Source organism: Dicentrarchus labrax, unplaced genomic scaffold (assembly GCF_905237075.1).
Source record: "Dicentrarchus labrax unplaced genomic scaffold, dlabrax2021, whole genome shotgun sequence".
Taxonomy (NCBI): Eukaryota; Metazoa; Chordata; class Actinopteri; family Moronidae; genus Dicentrarchus; species Dicentrarchus labrax.
In genome coordinates this window covers 32,332,138-32,345,604 of record NW_026136719.1, presented here as the reverse complement: position 1 = coordinate 32,345,604, position 13,467 = coordinate 32,332,138, and the positions used below count along the sequence as shown (strand labels likewise).

At 41.0% G+C, this 13,467-nt stretch overlaps 1 protein-coding gene across 2 annotated transcripts in view; it reads right to left on the bottom strand.

Annotated features, from left to right (window-relative positions):
• Positions 1–4,381, bottom strand: part of adamts17 (ADAM metallopeptidase with thrombospondin type 1 motif, 17) — a 118,671-nt gene extending 114,290 nt beyond the window's left edge. For both annotated transcript variants that reach the window (XM_051379985.1, XM_051379986.1), the window contains exons 1-2: positions 4,182–4,381; positions 3,455–3,819 (exon numbers count right to left, since the gene is read on the bottom strand). In XM_051379985.1, coding sequence (XP_051235945.1) covers positions 3,455–3,819; positions 4,182–4,239 — 423 coding nt within the window. In that variant the 5' untranslated portion in view covers positions 4,240–4,381. The remainder of the gene's footprint in view (positions 1–3,454; positions 3,820–4,181) is intronic.
• Positions 4,382–13,467: the final 9,086 nt, after the last annotated feature.

Genomic DNA, 13,467 nt, shown 5'->3' with positions numbered 1-13,467 from the left:
GTGTGTGTGTGTGTGCGCTGAGGTATCCTAGCTGACTGACTTGCAGGGTTAAGGACAGCAGCTGTGACTGGATAGTGTTACATATACCCCAGACCATATGGAGATCAGTGTCACACAGCACACAGGCAAACCATTATACATTTGTGGTGAGGTGTGTTTGTGTACGGGAGAGACTGGGCTTCTCCCGCTTAAGGTGTCACTGAGTCCGACGTAGTTAGCTTCAGTGGATGGACGTCGCACTTTAAAGCATTTTCTCCTCAACGTAATAACATCTAGCAGCTGTCTGGAGAAGAAGAACGAAAATCAGCAAAATGGCAATAAAAAGGGTCAGGAGTCTGCTCTGGCTGGCGGCCAATCACAGCTTCAGTCGGAGTTTAAAGGCATCTGGGGTACACTGCATGCTTCCATGACACACCAGTGTGTTGTGTGTGTGCCTGGGTGTGTGTGAAGTCTGGACAAATACAGACAGCCTGATCACACTCCCAGTCAGACTCAAGATCAAACAGACAGTGAGCACGTGTGTGGCTACCAGCTTTGCTTTTTTTCTGACGGCTTCAAAGAGCAGTTCACTCGGAGACTTAGAAGTGGCAAACCAATATCTGATACTCTGAGCTGCTAATAAAATTTCTAGGAACACTGAATATACAGACAGCCCACAGAACCCTCATATTTCAGACAAATAAATTGAATTAGTCAAGTTAAACCTTCCCTGTGTCCCAGTTCCACAAAATTCTGACCATGGTTTGAGTCTGTAGTATATTTATTGTACTCTAGAAAAATAATTTATTCCAACTTGGGTCTCGCTTTCATATTTTTGTCCATCAGTCTATCATTTATAGCCTAATAACATTGTGCTCAACAGGCTGTCTGAAGAGGCTGGTCTTTAAAGTTCCAGGATTTAGTGACATCTAGAGGTGAAGTTGCAGATTGCAACTAAATGAACACTGTGTCTGCATTTGATGACCTGGGAATGAGAATGGGCTGCAAAGTGTGTCGGAGAAACTACGGTGGCCACGAAATTCGCAAAAGCTTAAAAAGGCCCTACCTGGCGCCAGTGGCGGTTCAACATGGCGGCCTCTCATTCTAAGGTAACAAAAACACAATGATTCCTATATTCAGGTGATTATACACTAATAAAAACATACCTATGAATATTATATTATATTTCTGACAATAGATCCCCCTAAATGTTACACACTGGACCTTTAAAATTGATTTATCAAATGGAAATGTAGCAAGCGTGACATTGACAATGTAAAAAAAAAAAAGGAATGGTGGGCAAAACTACAAAAAATAAGACTCAAACGGTTATAACTCGGAATTCTCCTTAAGATGCCAGCATGCAGAATAGGATTGCCCTGCTTTTGAGCGTGGTGTTGATGGACACTGTTGATGCAATGCATGAGAGAAATGGTGAAGTTACTCACTGCTGGACAGAAGTCAAGAAACTGTTAACAGTGGTGTGATGACTTGTGGGACTGCTCAGAAGAAAAAAAAAACATTTAAAAACTCTTTCATTTGAGTTTTCATATCTGAAATTGGCAGTGGAGCGTTCCAATACTGCAGTGTCGCTGACTTTGTGTCTTGCATCATTTCCCATTAGCTGCCAACATTAACTGTAAGCTCTGTAAACATACTGTAAGAACATAGAATGTACTGTAGCGTAAAGCTTGAAACTAGGACACAATTTCTCATTTTACTGAGGACACCCTGAGCCCCTCAGCCGGACGATACCTGGGGTGGACAGACTGTAAGCGGCTGCTTTTTTCACCCCATACAAACCCACCATGTGTCTCAGTGTCTGTACGCAGCGGGACAATGATCTGCTCATTCATTGTGGGTTAGATTAATGCTCAAACTGTCACTGAGGACATATTGTAAGAAATAAAGGAGCACAGTTCACTTTTAGAGCTGGCTTCAAGACTCGTTCTGCTGAATAGTGCAGGACTGAACCCCTACCTGCACACTCACTTTACATAAGAGCATTATCCAAATGCCTCAGCTAATGTGGGACTTCACTGCTCACAGTGGAGGAATTCAGATTTTCTTTAGAGCTCCGGCTCTGATACAGAACAGCAGACAGAGAAGCTGATGGAGGTGTAACTTTTTGTTTAAGATGGATCCCTGGACAGTAATTTGGCCGGTTTGAGCTCTTAAAATCCAGTTTTCCCCTTTTTATTTTCCCTATGTACACTGTAAAAAAATGTCTGTAGATTTTACTGTGAAAACTGTCAAACCACGACTCAAAATAGGTAAAGGTTTCTGTAACCGTAAATTACCATGATATCTTATGGCAAAACCTTTTTTAACTATTTATACGACATTTTTTGGATTACAGAGTGTAACTTGCAAATAAAACCATCATCATAGCATTCATATGGTTTGCTGGATGGATAAAACCTAAAAATCAACAGAACTGATATCCTTTTACCGTAATAGTAAAGATTACATTTTTTTGTCTTAAAGATTGTAAGTAGGGATCATTTTCATTATTAAGTAACTTGCCAATTATTTTCATGATTAATCATTTAGTAAAGAAAATTTGAAAAATAGATAGATAGATAGATAGATAGATAGATAGATAGATAGATAGATAGACTTTATTAATCCCCAGAGGGAAATTGGGTAAAAATGCTGTCACAAATGCCAAAGAAAAGCAACAAAACCTTACATTTAGGATGCTGGAACCAGCAAGTGTTTGACATTCTGCTTGAAAGACTGAAATCATTAATTGATTATCAAAATGGCTGGCAGTTCATTTTCTTTAGGATTGACTAATGGATTAATCTACTAATCACTGCAGCTCTAATTGAAGAATCATCTTATTCAGCTCTGTCTGACAGTCAAATCAAGATTTTGACAAAAAGTCATATTGTAGAACCTATTCTATGAACTTATGTTGAGCATCAGAGTTCATTCTTTACTTTGGAAATAGTAGTTTGACTAAACAAAAAAAAAAAAAAACGTAACTCAAGGCCAATTTACTGGCTTTTCCAGAGCTCAGTCTTCATCAGTGGATGGAGGATGAGTGTTTATCAAACCCTTAACATACAGTTTTCTCTAAAAAAAAAATTGCTTTAAGGTTGTAAAATAACTGTTCCTAAATGGGAAAGCCTGGACATGTCCTCTGCATCATTTTGGACACATTTTCCAAAATTTTGAGCCAGACAGATTTATCTTTGGAAACTGGGATCTCCAGAAGCATTTCAAATTGTGGGTTTGAACAGCACAGTGTGACTTTAGACTGACTAACCCACTGGCAGGTCATGAGGCGCTAAGAATCATGCTCAGAGGCACTTCAGCAGAGTTCCTGCTTGGAGGGTCTCTCCGGGCCAGGCGGCTGTAATCCAGCCTGCCTTTTCAGTGCATTTAATGGAACGGTCTGAAGCTCAACTGCTAGGGATTGAATGACATGAAACTTATCAACAAGTCCAAAAAATGAAGATGGATTTACCAGGCCGCCGCAGGTGTTCACAGATGCCAGAGAATCGGTGTGGTTGACGATGGAGCCGGAGTAGAAGCAGAGCCGGTTCGTGGATAAGCGGCTCGCCGCTGCGCTCTGGTCCCTGCGCCTCTCCTCCACCACGAAGTCCCCCGACAGAAACTTGCTGTCCCGCGTCAGACTTAAATACAGGTCCCTTCCAAAAGCGGGCAGTGACAGAATTATATGATCGGGGTCAGAGGGTCCTGCCCCAGGGGCGTCCAGGGAGCGCTGACCCCGGTGGCGCAGCGTGCGGACAGTATGGTCAGAGGACAGGTGCGCCTCCTGCGCAGACAGCAGCCTGGGAACCACTTCATCCGTCTCCAGCTCAGACTGGGCTGTGGGGGGGGGGGGGGGGTGGGGGGGATACAGTTTTCCATCAAACAACGGCCAGTGAGTGCAAAAATAACCCAGTCCTGACTCTGTGAACTGTCTGCTCTGATCCGGAGACTCCCCCAGCCACGTTCAACCCCAGAGTTTAACTTACAAAATCTGCAGCCCGCGACAATTAGACACAGCGTGCACGTCATTAACGCACCGTTTGCGCATTAAATCGCCGTGCTGGGGAGTCTTATACAGGAGGAAAGCGTCAGTCTGCTTCCTAGAGCTGATCTTTAGCGACACATCCAGCAGCTGCAGATTGCTTTAGCTGACCTACATCTAAGAGAAACACAGCGCAAGCAAAGAAGTCAGTACTCACCAGTCAGTCCGATGCAGAGCAGAGAGAAGAGCAGATGGGGAACATGGCTGTAATGCATGATAAAGCGAAGCAGGGGAGGAGAAGTGGAAGAGCTGGGTGGTTGGTTGTGAGGGGACTGAAGCGCTTTGCAAAGCACTGAGCAGACTGCGCAACTTTTCCTAAGTTAGAGAGAAGTTGCAGTAATTCAGGCTGGAGTGACTTTGTAGCGCAGGAGACGCCTACACAGCCCGGGCCGGCCTCTGCCGGTGTATCATTGGTGCCGTTAAACCCTGACCCGAGGAAAAGCGAGGAGTCCCCGCCCTCTCATTGGTCGGTGGAGCTGTCAGTCACCGCCGGGGTTGAAACCTTACACGTGGTTTCGAGCGGAGGAAAAAAAAAAGTGCAGAGAACTGGCTTTTAAGGGTTTTGTGCGCGCGCTTTGTGTGTGTGTGTGTGTGTGTGTGTGTGTGTGTGTGTGTGTGTGTGTGTGTGTGTGTGTGTGTGTGTGTGTGTGTCCATTATAACCTCACTTTTTGGGCATTTCTTTAAGAAAAACTTTGTCATGGCAGCAGTAAAGCTTTACATCATTGCAGGGTCTCAGGAGTGAACATTACTTAAAGGAAACATGGTGTACAAAGTAGAAAACAATGAATCGATCAATAATAGGTATAAAAATAAGGAGCACAGATTAGTGGAATACCCAGTCCCCAATGAAATGAAAGAAATAAGATAATAAAGAACAATCCCATAGACAGGAAATGAATGAATGAAATCTAAACAGGGACCATTAAGAGATCCCATCTTCCGAACTACCTTTGGGTCAACCCCTGCAGAAAAACTGTTACAGTACCGATTATATCAGAGTCTTCATCATCAGTTGCTCAGTTGTCAATGAACTGTAGATTCAGCATTTTGAGTAGAGCTTAGAGGTTCGGGCCTAAAACTGCTTCCATGGTTTGGGCTCAGTTCAGGCTCACATGACCTGGTAGGGCAGGGCCTGATTTTTTGGGGACTGATGAAAGCACTAATTTTGAGGATTTTTTAGTATTATGACGGAAATTTTAAATGTCTATGAAATACAGATGGATGACAAATAAGGGAAAGGCAACATGAAATGTGAATGGTAAGGTTAAAGCAGCAAAGCAGGATTGTTTCTATGTTGGCTTGAAAGTTAAGTTTGAAAATTCTTTCCTGACCTCAGAAACAGACAAAATAGGGGTGCCCGGTTAGCTCAGTGGGTAGAGCTGGCGACCCATGTACCTAGGCTGAGTGCTTGCTGCAGTGGCCCAGGGTTCAAATCTGACCTGTGCCCCCCCCCGCCCATCCTCAGCCCCCTCCATAAAAAAAGGCCAATAAAATAACTTTAAAAAAAAGAAATGTATTATTAGATTTAACTTAATCGACTTTGTGATATATTTGTTTGTTGTGATCTGTCCATTAGTAATCATGCCTAGTATCAGACTAATATGCAAATGAAACATTATGAACTTGGCAGATTTGTCTGGTTCCTAGCTACTACTAACCATAAATCACGAGTCAAAGGCTACGTTCACACTGAGAGCTTTAGTGCTCAACTCTGATTTATTGCTCAGATCAGAGTTTTTTTTTTTTGTTTGGCTGTTCACATTACTTTTTAAATGAGGTCCATATCAGATTCCAGTGTGAACAGGTCACAGTCATGAAGTGACTTGCATGACAAATGTCGATCCAGAGCAGAGGTCACAAACTTGACTCAAATAGTCTTGGGGCCGATGCTGGTATTCTCAGAGGAGGGCCACTTCAGTGACTGAGAAGAGGACAACCCCTCTCATCCTCTCTACACTGAGCTGATGCAGCTAAGGAGCACTTTCAGCCACAGACTGATCCAGCCCCGAGCCTCAACGCATTCTGGGGGCTTGTTTGTACCATCAGCCATCAGAAAGATTCCATTGCTAACATCGTACATTACAAAAACATGCAAACAGCAGTTTCTATACATTTCATATCCATCTTTGTTGTTCACAGTCAAACAAGAAATCTTCTTATTAACAGTTTGCATGCATTTGCGGGCACAGTGATTGCCGAACCAAACCTACCCAGGACTTCCAGAGCCTTGATTCAGAATCAGGTCCTGATCATATACTGTACTTCAGCCTACTCCTGTTCCGGGTCTGCTTTGCCTGGTTGGGCGCCTTTGTTCCAGTGAAGATAAATCTTAATATTCCCGAATACAAAGTTAGTTGTTCACATGCTTTATGAACAGATGTACTCACCATGTTAAGGTGTAAAGGGGTTTAGCATGGAGCAGGGTTGAAACCTCTTCTTGTGTAGGGTATCTGTACCACCAGTGCCTGAAATGGGCCAGTATCACCGGAGTAACAGCACTTCTGATTTCTGTCCATATGAGTACCCTCACTTCTTATTGCATTACTGTGGTCTGGACCTCTGTATTTTTTCCGAGGGGTATACAATAAAACTTGTAAAATAATTGCCTAAAAGTAACTATACTTTGATGCTTTGATGCATGCCCCCAAACCCCCCGACTTCAGTTTTTGGACTTCTGTATTTCAAAAACTCGCGTACAGCAATGCTGGTGACCTACTCCTGAACACATAGCTAGCTTAATGCTACAAGAACAGCACTGTAACTGCCCTTGTTTAAATGGATGAAAAACCAAAATAATTAGGGTTAGAGTTTAGGGTTAGGGTTGTGCTGAATAAAGGAACTGGAACCTTTTTTGGTCCAATTCAGGCACCGTGTACCACCGTGGACTATATGTGTTGAGAAGTAGGATCAGGAATTTCCACAACATTTATTCTCCCAACTTTGGTGCACAGTGCACTGACCTCAGCCCCACCCAACACCTTTGGGATGAACTGGAACATGGACTTCGAGCCAGCATCAGTGCCGTACCTCTCTAATGCTCTTGTGGTTGAGTGGTAGCAAATCCCTGCAGCCATGTTCCAAAATCTGGTTGAAAGCCTGAAGCCAGATGAGTGCAGGCTGTTAAACTGCCTCTTCACAAGTGCCTGTTGGATGGTTGACTAGCTTTGGATACCTCCTTCCCCCAACACATTTCCGTTTGATGACTTCTCTAACTTTCTGAAACTGACAACCTGACATTCCCACCCACTTCACTGAGGTGTGAAAGGAACCAGTGGTTGAAGTTCTCTTTCTAGTTCTCTTTTCTCACTTTTGACCCAACTATTTCTGCCCCCTTTCATGTGAACAAAAAAGTGCAACTCTATGAATGCCTTCCAGGGCAGACTGTCTGAAAATGATCCCCATATCTAAAATATGACAGCCGTCTTTTCAATCCGCCTTCGAGTGTGGCAGTTTAGAACAGATAGCCTATATGACTTGTGACATATTAAAGGGAAAACCTGAATAAATGAGTGTAGCGACATGAATACTGATGCTTGTATAAAGGTCATGAGGCCTCACTGAATGGTAAGATGAAGAATTAATGTCATATTGGATGATTATACACCTCATGATTTACATCCAGTGACATATTTTATGGGTATTTCATATTATATTCAATCTATAACAATAACAGTAGAGAACAACTGTTAAACTGTACAATGAACCCAAACAGTGAACACAATTACTGCAGGAAGTTGGTGTAAACAACAATTTGGACAAATTTTGAGCAGATTATTTCCTGTGAATATTGATCAGAGATCATTTAAACTGAACTTTTAAGGACATTTTTATACAATTCTCTTTCTATATTATGTATTTTTCATTCTCTATCAATCATACATACTTAACAGGTGTCTTTTTTCCCCTTCTCATTGTTCTATTAACTCTTTGGTTGTTTTAACTGCATACTTTTTTAATGCAGGACAGGACTTTTAGGCAGAGAGTGAAGACGGTGATTATAGCTTGTGTTCAGTGTTCTACAGAGATCTTTAAAAATAATCTCAACTTAAATATTAAACTCAATTCAATTCAGTTTTATTTGTATAGCACCAAATCATAATAGAAGTTATCTCAGGACCCTTTTCAAATAGAGCAGGTTTAGACCGTACTCCTTATAAAATTATTTACAGAGACCCAACAGTTCCCACCATGAGCAAGCACTTGGTGACAGTGGCAAGGAAAAACTTCTTAGATCCTAGCTCTGATACAACAGCAGTCATCTAATCACAAGCCCCCTCATGCACATTAGTTGTACACATAGTATAAATTTGCCAGTTCTTGTTTTGGTAATGTCTGGTGTTCGGTCGTGGCGTGTGCAAATATGAATAAACGTGCAAAAAAGAAAAGACCTCCAGCTACAACAAACAATGGAAAAATAAAGTGCGAACTGTGACTCTCTGGCTGTGCCAAAGGACAAAGGATTGCTTCAATCAGTCAAGAGCAGCAATAGATATCCATGGCAAAAATAGAGGGTGGGTGAGTCATGCCCTTCTTGTTCTCTTTTGCATTTAAAAAGTTTTCTTGTTCTTATTCACATAAACTCACATAATGATACAGTTTGAGTAAAGCTACAGACTAAATGGAATATACACATTGTTTTCTTTTCCAATTGATAAAGACACAATAACACATCATACTCACAATGGACAGAAGGTAGCGTGCTGCTGGCAGGGGACTAGAATTTGTGTCACAAAACTGCACATTATGTTCACTTTTATATTATCCATAACCAGTCCTTTAACTTAAACCTACTACAAGGAGTTTTTAACTGGTTATAAGAGAGTCTCAATTTAGCACTGATGCCTCTGTATGACCTACATAATCACACAAGACCATCAGTAAGAACTCTACTTCTGTATAATTATTATAATGCCTCCCTTGGATTCAGTTAGATGCAAAATGAAAGTTACTTGTTGCTGCTTTAACCATACCATTCACATTTCATGTTGCCTTTCCCTTCATTTGTCATCCATCTGTATTTCATAGACATTTAAAATCCCTAAATACATACTACTAATACCAAAACATTCTGTTTATGTGTATAACCAGAAATTATACATTGAAGTTTAACTAAGTGCTTGTATTATAAGTGTTATGAGAACAAAATATTCCTGAATATTTTTTTATTTATATATTGGAATTGTTCAGTATAATGGAACAAAAATTATGCTCATTTTAACATTTTTTCAACTTCATTTAAAGGTCCAGTGTGTAACATTTAGGAGGATCTATTGTCGGAAATGGAATATAATATTTATAGGTATGTTTTCATTAGTGTATCATCACCTGAATATAAGAATTATTGTGTTTTATCTACAGAGGGAGCGGGTCCTCTTCTACGGAGTCCACCATGTTGAACCGCCATGTTTCTACAGTATGTAGTTTGTCCTGCATGTTTGGAAGGCGAGCAGTATTCACTTACGCCGCTAGATGCACCTAAATCCTACACACCGGTCTTTTAATACGACCCTCACATACCCATATTGAAAGAATTGTTCACTGTAATTGTTTCTCCTGTCCATACTGGCCACGAAGAAACCCCCTCTTAAAGAGTAACTTGACACCAGGCTGAAAGCAATGTTTCATCTCTGACCACACCCGGGGTCACCAGTAGGTGTGGTTTGGTTCTGGTCTGAAATGTGCACCTGTTACCACACCCAACAGTGATGTCACAAGGTCCTGGAGTTCACTTGTACTTTACTGCAGCAAGGGCAGAAGTGAAACCACAGGAAGATTTTTGTACTATGCTGGCCATTGTCCAATTTTATGTTATCTTATGCAATGCAGCTATTGTATGCATATATTTTCATGTACCTGGTATAAACAGAACATTGTGGGTTTCTTTTCTATTGCCATGACTCAGCACTCCAAGCCTGTGTGGATATTATCTGTAATTTGTTTGGGAATGAAAAGGGGCTGTTTTACCAAGGTTTCTCATACAAGGAATTTGCCTTGGTGTATAGGAAATAAGACTCAACCCTCAATTAAGACTTTAAAGGCTGGGTGCTGGATCTTAAGTGTGTTAAATCATAAAACAAGAGACTGGGACTTGTGCTGTACTGGTGCACAACAATAAACATAATACAAGAAAAATATTTATTAAAAAGATGAAAGCAAGTGCAGCAAGTCAAGAAACATACATAGAAAACTAACAACAACATATGAAAAAATAAAGACAATATGATTGTTATTTTAACTGGGAGCTGTGCAGTTTGTGCAGGAATGTACAAAAGATTACAGGATTAGGAATATTTGCAACATTTGCAATGTGCAATATTGTGCAAATTGGTCTGCCTGTGTGTACTTTATGTGTTATGTGTTTTCATGCACATGCAAACAAAATGATTACAGCAGTTTCTGAATGCTGGCTGGCTTCCACACAGTGCCTCGGGGTAGAGACTCTCTTGGATTTATTACCATTACAGGCTCGACTAAAGAATAACTTTTCCAAAAAAACATGAAAAGAAGTTCAAGGTGGTACTTGATGTAACTGTGCTCAGGGAGAAACCTCTATCATATCAGATAGATGATTGGCTGATATGATATTTCATAAAAGGCATCTGCCCCATGCTGGTGTGATGGTCTGTGCAGCAGTCACATTTGGCATTTGTGTGCCTGTGTGGTCAGTGACATGCGTTTTTTTCTGGAAAAATTAGTGTCTTGATCTGATCTGTCCCCGTCGGAGTGGAGCACAGTGCTCAGGGGAATCTCTGCTGAACTGACCACAGATGGCTCTTTATGGAGGCAGAGGGAAGTGATTTTCCGAGCTGATAGAGCACGGCCGTGTATTCTGCTTCGAGCTTTATAATCACCAGTCTGCCAGGCTGCACAACTCACACTTCTGATACAGGCACCATACTGTGTCTGAGAACTCAATTTTAGATCTTTTAAGGACTTTTGTTTTTCGAGATTTTGAGACAGAAGAGTTAAAGTTATTCACTTTAACACTGCTGAAGAAATCTACCTTATTTCCATTTCAGTTTTGGCCTCAAATCAAAATTAAAGCCATGAAAATTACATGTAAATCAGATGACAATCACCACAAGGCTTACATTCTGTTGCCAGTAGGTGGCGCTATGACTATGCCTGAATATTGGCACATAGATATGTTTGGGATTAGGGGTTCCTTTTTCTTGGCGAAACGCAGATTTTTGATGCCATGCCATGGACGATGATAACTTATTTAGACCAAATTTAAAGTTGATAAAATCACTTCCCAAGGAGGAGTTCTTTAAAATAGAATGCTAGGAAATGGCAGAAATGGCGCTATAATTTGACATTAAATTCAAAATGGCCGACATCCTGTTGGGTTTTGTGGGTCTAGGTGAAACATGCCACTGGGCCTACTTTTCTTAAATGTTGTAGTTACAACAAGGCTTGTTGTATGGCGAAATGTAATACTGGATGCCACGCCGTTAACTTCAAGCTTTGATAGCTTGTCACTGTGAACGTCTTTAGAGTGTACTGACTTTCATCCATGTAGGTCAAACGAAAAGCCAGGGCTGCTTTTTTTTCAAATTTTGTAGTGCGAACTATTGAGCCATTTTGCCAGACCAATGTGTGAGACCCATAGAATACGTGATTTTTCACCACAGCTGACGGGTGACACATTTAATTATCTTTGGAGCATGCAGACGTAAAAAATGTGATCCTTAAATAAAATCCTAAAGAAAAAGGGAAAAAGGATCCTTGCAGCAGTTCACTGCTCGGGCCCTAATTATTTCAAAATTAGCTTGATCTTAAGAGACGTCAAGGCACATAGCAGCCGAACCGTGGCCTCAGCCAGCAGCTGGTCTCTTCCAGCAGGCACTGAAATTCCTCCAGCACAGAGTAACTTTGATATTCCATGAACTGGAACTGATAACTCTTGTTGATATTTTCTAGTCTGCGAGCACAGGTAAGTGTGAAGCACAGAGCAGGTGAGTAGACAGGAGATAGTCTCCTAAAAAAAATCAGTGTTCAAAGGAAACTACATGGGAATGTTAAAATAAATTTACTACTTACGGCAAGAATATGCTATAGTGAGCTGCTGAAGCAATGCCTGTTCAGATTAAGGCCATGTTAATGATCTGTGGCCTCAAAGCTTAACACAAAGTTAGAGCTCTTAAATTGCTTAATGACACGCCATGCAGTAGATCTGCAACTTTAGATTTTAATCTAAAGTTAGCTAGTTTTTTTTTATAAAAGTAACTTTTTGTCATATTTGCTGAACAACAAACAGATAATCTGAAAAAAATACGGATCCTCTCGTTCGTTGTAGCCCTCTTAATGGCATTCGCAAGAATCTACCAGGCCTGAACGAAAGCAACCAATCAGAGCCAAGATAGATAGTTGATTGAGTCTCATTCCCAGTCTCTGTATTTGACTCCCTGGGAATGAGACTCAACAATCAGCTATCTTCAAGCCTCCAACCCAAAGCGCCTTGCAAATGCCTGGAACCTGATTTTTTCACAGATTATCTGTCTCACGTACTACTGTCAGAACACACTGAAGAGTTCTGCAAATATGACATAAAATGTACCTACTGCAGCTTTAGTTGTTATTTTATTGATGTAAAGGAATTTCAAGGAGCATGCTGTAAGCATCATTTAGTCTAGGGTAGTTATGAGAAAGTAAGGAGCTCTTTTCTGCAGTGGTTCACATCTGCCTGCAGATGTACAGCAGGTTTAACCTGTCTTTGGTCGTTGTTACACTGATACGAATATCAAAGCACTGTCCACAAATTTTCAAAACTGATCACACTCACTTAGTCGTAAAGTATCAACAATCAATCCAGCCAGAAACTGTTTGATATTTTTCTGTTTCACATGTGGCCAGCAGTCTAATTCTGCTTCATGTTCTGGCAGAGAAGAGCAGGGTGGTGAGCACCATCTTGTGGGCAGCAGTGGAATTATGACCCAAGAAGCTGATTCTGAAAAGGAATCAAAGATCCAGAAAAAAATTGTACTTCATACAATTAAGAATTTATTGCTGTAGCATTCAAATGACAACAGTTTAGTGTTTAAAACATGTGATACAAAACTGATTAATTATGTGTGTAATCTGCTAAATCAGGGTTAAGGCCTCTGTTGTGCTACTCAAAGGGGTCAGTGTGACCGTCTTTGATATGTGAGGACATTCAGGCTGTCTAGCTGTAGAGAAGATTAGAAGATGTTGGGATGTCTACATTTCTTGAGATGCTGGATGAAGACTGGATTCTGCTGTTTAGACCAGATAGCTAAGAAGATCCATACATATACTTTGTGACCTTGTACATGATACGTAGACTGCCAGAAGTGTTTTGGGAAAGAAAGCCTACGCAGCCATTGTTGTGTAGAATTTGCTCCTGGTGCCAGTACTTTGATAAATATATTTTAACAAATTCATTAAGACAACAAAGGCTGACCACTGTAAAAAATATAGA